This window comes from Etheostoma spectabile, chromosome 13 (genome assembly GCF_008692095.1).
Source record: "Etheostoma spectabile isolate EspeVRDwgs_2016 chromosome 13, UIUC_Espe_1.0, whole genome shotgun sequence".
NCBI lineage: Eukaryota > Metazoa > Chordata > Actinopteri > Perciformes > Percidae > Etheostoma > Etheostoma spectabile.
In genome coordinates this window covers 18,340,385-18,347,771 of record NC_045745.1, presented here as the reverse complement: position 1 = coordinate 18,347,771, position 7,387 = coordinate 18,340,385, and the positions used below count along the sequence as shown (strand labels likewise).

Below are 7,387 nucleotides of genomic sequence, written 5' to 3'. Positions count from 1 at the left end.
TGGTCCGTAGGGTTAGGGTTTCATAGCATATTATTAAATCTGAATCTAAAATCTTCGATACTAGTTTACTTTATATTGTATTTTTTCCAATACTAATCAACTTAAAGTTGATTAATAATTTAGGCAATAGTTAATTTTGTATGCAAAGCGTAGACACCTACAGGCTATGAGTACTGCAGCCCGTTGGCACTTTACAGTGCTAGACACCCTGCAAAACATTGAACGCCAAATACAGAGCCTGCCAGTGTTGCCTGGTGGTCTTGTATTGCAATTTTATAATATAACATATGTATATATATATATTCTTGTGTATTAAATCTCTGACCAACTCATCAACCCTGGTGACACATTTGGGAGGCAAAATGGTAAATAATTAGAGCTGTGTAATAGCTTTGTTTGGTTGCTGAATAAGATATAAACTTTCAGGCTGGCAAATAAATACAACAAGGAAAAACCAAAAAAAACTTTTGCTGAAGAAAAATACAATGATATATATATATTACCTCACACACACACACACACACACACACACACACACACACACACACACACACCTTTGTGTTCACAAGATTAGAGGTTTGAACAGTCTTGTTGGTTGTTTTAGGCTTATTCACATGTTGCATTTAAAAAATGGGTTATAATCAATCTAATTAAATTTCTTGTGAACATGTTTTGCAGTAACCTGGTTAAGGTTGAGCAAGATATCCACAAATTATTTTCAGTGAGGAGGTGCTGGAATTATTGGTAACAACCATGCCATCTGTTTACCTGGACATCTCCATCGTGTCCTTAGTGAGATAGACGATCCAGTAGACCAGGTTGAAGGCGCCAAACGAAAGCGGGAAGAGGATGCGGGAGTATTTATCGATGATGCTGGTGCCAGTCAGAACGTTGTTGGCCGGTACAGCTGAACCCTGCTGCAGGAAGGCTTGGGCATTGACAGGTGGGTTGGGAAATGTTTTGGCAGGACGGTCAAACAGCGGGGCAGAGTTCATCCTCTTCTTTAGCACACTACTGGCATCAACCTTGGAGAGGCAAAAGGAAAATATATATAATCTGTTAGAGGAAATTTATTAAAGAGAATTTTGCATGATGTAATATGTGGGTATTAATAATGAAACCGGTAATGTGCTGTTACCAGAGAGTCATACTATGTATTAAGACTGGTAATACTGTAATGGAAACTGCATGTAAAAAGGCAACATATTATAATGAAATGTATACCAACACATTACACAGAGAATAAAAAAGTAATGAAAAAGAATCCTGATGTCATAAATGCACATTAGTGAGTTGATCAGTGCATGTTGGTAATGTATGTGTTTAGAATATCAATGGGTCCCCACAAGTAATTAAGCTAAACAAAGGAAATCAATGTTGCTTTGTTTTGATTTGACATGATTTCAATCAACCCATTCCATGAAGTTGACACAGTTGTGGGAAGCAAACAAATCATATCAAACAAAAGAGGCTCGCAGTATATTGACACAGGGTTATTGCTGTGCCTCATCAACTTTTAGTAAACCAGTGTGATCTCAGCACATGTCCCCTGCTCTAATAGTTGTAAATCAGCTACAGTGTATGTGTACAGAGAGAAAGGAAAAGTATATCTGGTAAATGGGTCAAGGAACATTGCGTTGCTTGTAAGTAGAGTTAGAGAGTGTTAGAGAGAGACTAAAAGAGAGAGCCATCCCATTTATTAAACAAAGACAACTGTATAAAGTATGTATCAACCTGAAGTACCATCGAAAAAGCATGCATACAAACAGTCAGTTCTTGATGGATCAGTGTAGTACCTAACAGTGGATCCATTGAAAAAACAACAACACAATAATCACATATTTAGCATGTTGTCCTACTAAAGCCTTTTGATTTCATGTATGACTATGTTTTTAGGGATACATAATGCTTATATATTTCGTCCACTTTTAAACCAATTTTATACATTACCATTTATTTTATTTTCATGCAAGTTTTCCTTTACTGTGTGACAGAGAGAAAAATAGAAAGACAGTGGGGGGGACTACAACCTACAGTAAAAACATCTTATCAGCCTTTCACACATAAGGGGATAAAGAACAGTAGATCTGGAGTGATAAAGCCCTATAGCGACATGACAGCGGAAAATGGCTTTGAGAGAGAGTGGGTCCTGGTGATTTAACAGCTGGTCATCCCAACGTTAAGCTTACTCAGTAACAATTTGTTCCCCTATCTGTGAGTTCGGTATGTTTCCTTTTGTTAGCTCATTTGTATAGTCAAGGTTAATTTGAGGAATTATGCTCAAACAAGAATTTCTTTGTTTTCTGTTGTAACTGGTTGGTGTCCAAAACTCCAACAACACCAGGCTGCAGCTTCAAATATCAGCTGCTTATCCCTTTAGTGCTTCCTTTATACTGAAAGATAATGCAGGCCTGTGTGTGGCGTACTATACGTATGCACAGCTGATCCGATACATAGCTATTTTTGAAAATGACGACAGGCTAGCTTTGCTTCTTCCTGGTCAAATCCCAGAGGGATCAGCTCCTCTTCTCTTTATCCAGTGATTTCCAGATTTCAGCAGACCCACTTCAACCAGGGGAGGATGGCAACTGACTGATAGATGTATGGATGTTGTTTGGGTGTGGGCATACATATGCATGGGTGGGTGGCAGATTTAAATGTGTTTCATAGTGTGTAATGTGTGTGAAATAAGGTTACTGATAACTGTGCACTACCAATACCGCATGGGAGTAAGTGCCTGTAGGTTCATCTACGTGGGTGTTGAGTGGATACATATGATTATTAGGTAGGGGAGATGGATATGTGCATGTACATGTACTATTTATATTAATGTATTTGAAGCAAGGCAGAAAGTATCTTGGATATATCAGCTATGATGCTCTTTTATTCTTTAGGTTTAGAAAAGAAGAGAATAAAAATGTACATGAGATTAAAAATATAAAATACACATGATAGTATTAGGTATTTGTTTGTGTGTCTGTGTCATGGTCTTAATTCATCAGAAGTGCTGCTAGAATACAAGTTCAACCAGTAAAAGATGGAATAAAACTGACAAATGTAAACAAATACTACACAAAATAACATGTTATTTTACACATTTACAACATCTTCTAAATATTACTATTATCTAATATTAATATTAACTGCATTTAACATCTACTATGGAAAAGTTACAGGTTTGTTGATAGACATGGAAGAAAACAACACTTTGAAAGACTTGGGATTCTGACAGATCATCCTCTCCAATCTCTTGGTTGTGCAAGTTCATACTCCAATTTGAATCCTAGACAATAGCTTCCTATGTGACTTGCTAAAGAGGGAACTATAACAAGTGATAAGGCTTTCAAAAACATGAGTAATACCCTAGCCCACTGTATTTGGTCACAAAGTCCTCCTTACACAAACCTTGGGGAAATGTCAAAAATACTTCACAAAAGTTAACACTGTAATCAAAATTATAAAATGTTTGTTCAGGGCGAACCAAACACTTAAGTTTAACATTTCCGCAGACCTGCTCTAATCCTTTTCTTTGCTGGTTCTGCAAGCTCATGTGGAAGGCCACGGCAGGCCAGGATGATGTAAATGTTGGTTTTGCCTAACTCTGGTAACATGCATTAGTGAGATTAAAAAATTAACTTTGAAGATCTTTGAAGAGAACATTTTTATTATACCCCTAAAGGTTTTTGAACGGAGCACTGGGGGACCAAGTCACGAGTAATGTATTGGTGTTGAGGCTATGAATAGGGCTACTGACAACAATACGAATGTAGCCTATCTGTCATGTATCACTAATAATCTAGGCATACACATAAATAAAAATCTTAGGAAAACCAGAAAATGCATTTACTGCAGAAAAGGCTTGTGAATGCCGAAAAGCTAAATTGCTAAAGGTAAACTGGATTGCTGACATAATTAAGTAAGAAAAAGGTGAAGTAATGAGAATTGTTGGCCAAATGGGAATGGTTTTAATTGGGAAGAATTTCATTGAAATGTGGAATAATACCAATGATGTCTTAAACAAAAGTGGATTATTTTAAGTTTTTTTTTGTAAAAGAAAAGTCATAGTATAGCATGTTGAAAATATATTGTATACTATAGGTATGTCAAAAAAAGAATGTCATGAAAAGGACCACATAGGAATGGGAATCGAACCTGGGTCAGTGAGTGAGTGCAGTGAGTATTTGCTGGTTTCCTGTTGGAGCAGTGCTGACCAAGAAAGAAAATCATAAAAAAGTCATAGTATAGTGTATCGAAAAAAAAATTATATATATTTTATTTGTATATGTTTCTGTGAAAAAATCTTCCCTGTCCTTGTCACATGACCAATTAATGTTTCCATGATAACTAGCCAAAAGTTTGCCTAAAGAACCTGTAGATGTGTACTGTATTTGTTGAAAACAAAAACAAGTGAAATTAATAATGAATTTACTGTGTTTTACTTAGAAAAATTAAATTGGGTTGTTCTAATTCATCCAATATTTCCTATATTTCAAAGCAGGTTTATCTACGCTGTATTCTGATGAAATCCCATGGTCCCCCCCTGACTAATTATTGGTAACCCCGGTGCCCCCCCCTTCCACCACACGGCGGCATAATCCCTGCGCCTAGTTATGTCCCCCCACGGGATACCCAAAAGTTGTCTCCTGTTGTCCACCCCCCCCCACACACCCTATTTACTTCACACCCAGTCCTCGTTTGGTATGTCCCCCCCCCCCCTCCCCCCCCCCCATTCCCAGTATCGTATGTCCCCCCACAGTGCCTCCCCCCACCTCTTCGTTTTCACACCAGTTACAAATGCCACCCCGCTTTCCTGCCCACGGGCCCCGTGTGCTGGGAGGCACCGAATCTGTGTCCGCGACTTACGTGACCTCCGTGAGGTGGTGTTGGAGTGGTGCTCCCCCCACCCACTTCCTCTCATTGAACACACCTGTCCAACACCAAAAAGCTCACAGGTCGCTGTAAGTCTGTTGCCCAAAAGTATAAAACAAAGTTCACTAGTATTGGCATGTTGCAAAAAATTTTCAGTGATTAAAAAACCACACAAAAAAAACAAAGGCATGGATACGTACTATGTTGCAAAAATGTCTGCAAAAGTACGAGAATGTAGTACAAGCAAAAAAAAAGAAAAACAAACACAAAAAACTAACGTACCCATCCAGACAACTAAAACCAACACACCTCCAACCCCAATTCATGGTTATGATTGAGAAAAAAGTGATTTAAAAATAGTCACAGTTTAGTATGTCAAAAAAGTAATAAAATAAGTAGTCAAAAATAGTGTACTATAGTATGTTTAAAAAGAATAATTAAAAAGTCTTAGTTAGTATGTAGAAAAAAGTCAAAAGGACTATGTAGAAAAAGAGTGACAACAAGTGACAGATATAGTATATTGATAAATGTGATAAAAAAGTTTGGTTAGTACCTCAAAAAAAGTCATTAAAAAATCGTTGTGTATATATCACAAAACGTCTATAGTCTTAGTATGGCCACATAGCCAATTTATAGTGTTGAAAAATAGATTTAAAAAGTCATAGGTGTAGTTAATCATAAAATGTTAATAGAGTCATAAATGAAATAAAATAAAATAAATAAAAAGTCATGGAAAGTATGTTGAAAAAAGTTATAGTATGTATATAAAATAGTCATAGTATAGTATGTTGAAAAAAGTGATAAAAGGTCATATTATAGTGTGTTGAAAAAAATATATAAAAAGTCATAATTATAGTATATTGAAAGACATAATTGTATGTCAAAAGTAGTCATAGTATGATTGTAGAAAAAAGTGATAAAAAAGGAACATATAGTATGTTGAAAAAAGAGATGAAAAGTCTAGTATAAAGGTCATGTCACAATAGTAAAGAAAATAGTCATAGTAAAAGTAATAAAAAAAGTCATAGTATAGTGTGTAGAAAAAAGCCTTGAAAATCATAGTATAGTATGTCGAGAAAAGTGATAAAAAGTCTAGTATGCATGTTGAAAAGTGTAAAAGAGTGATAAATATATATGTAAAAAAAGTCATAAATAGTAAAAAGTGATAAAAAAGTGATAAAAAAGTCAAAGAGTATAATACAGTCCCGACAAAAGACTTGTCGCTTATCTATTTTGTAGAAACACCGTGCTTAAACTGACTTTAATTAATCACATTGGTGTAAGAAATAGTCATCTGAAGAGCTAAAACCCTCACAAATGATGTTCAATGCACTGAAAGAAATTAGTTTCACTAAAAAAAGATTTATTATTTAAACAGACAGAAAGGTCAAATTTTGGCAAGACAAACGTTTTGTCCCTATACAGAATGACAAATTTACTGCAAATACTAAAAAGTTCAGCAAATTAAATAGCGGTGCTGTGAGATCCAAATTTTAACATCTGTATGACTTCCAGAGCTGGAAATGCACATGCGGTTTGGCAAGGATTCATACAATGTATTGATGAAGTCATCAGGAATAGCTAGGAAAGCAGTCCTGCTGCCTCCCAGAGTTCATCAATATTTTGGTTTGGTCTTCCATGCTTCCTCTTTCCCTACCCCACATAGCTCAATGATGTTCATGTCTGGTGACTGGGCGGCCAATTGGAGCATCTTGATCTTTCGCCTTGAGGAACTTTGAAGTGGAGATGGGAAGTATGCGATGGAGCACCATCCTGCTGGAGAATTTGGCCTTTTAGGTTGGGAATATAAGAGGTAGCTAAGATTTCTTGGTATTGAGACTATTGATGTGCTTCCACCCTGCAGATCTCTCGCACACCCCCATACTGGATGTTACCCCGACCATGATTTTTCCGCCACCAACTCACTGTTTCTGGGTGAATCTTGGATCCATGCGGGCTCCAGTAGGTCTCCTGCAATATTTGCAGGCAACTGTGGTGTAATTCAACAGAAGATTAATCTAAAAAATCCACTTTCTTCCTCTTCTCCAGCGTCCATCCTTTTAGCAGGCTGTGGGCCTTCAAATGCCCACAGTTTTTTCAATTGTCTTTTGTTTAGTGGGCTTCTGGCACTGATTCGACCATGGAGGCCATTTCAAGACAGAATCCGAAACTGTTCAGGTTGACACAGGGACTTCAGGTGACCAGGTCTGGTGGAGCTCTGCTGCAGTGGAAAATGGGCTGGCCTTTTTATCCACTGTACTTGACGCTGAGACACATTGAAGGTGTCTGCCACATCAGCATTGGATCTGGTCTTCAGCCTCTTGATGATCAAACTTAGTCTCAGGGGAATCTTAGGCCTGTTTGCAGAGGTCTAGTGCAGTTGATGTGAGGTCTATGTACTGGGGTTGTTTTTATACACACCTGAGACCTAATTGATCCATTATTAGTCACGGGTGAAGGTCATATGACAAGGCGACAACACTTATGTCTTTGCAAAAATTGACTCAATGGGCTTTAC

At 37.2% G+C, this 7,387-nt stretch overlaps 1 protein-coding gene across 1 annotated transcript in view; it reads right to left on the bottom strand.

Annotated features, from left to right (window-relative positions):
- gabra6b (gamma-aminobutyric acid type A receptor subunit alpha6b) overlaps positions 1–7,387 on the bottom strand; it is a 35,398-nt gene that overhangs the window by 10,047 nt on the left and 17,964 nt on the right. Inside the window, exon 9 of the mRNA XM_032534228.1 lies at positions 769–1,025. Coding sequence (XP_032390119.1) covers positions 769–1,025 — 257 coding nt within the window. The remainder of the gene's footprint in view (positions 1–768; positions 1,026–7,387) is intronic.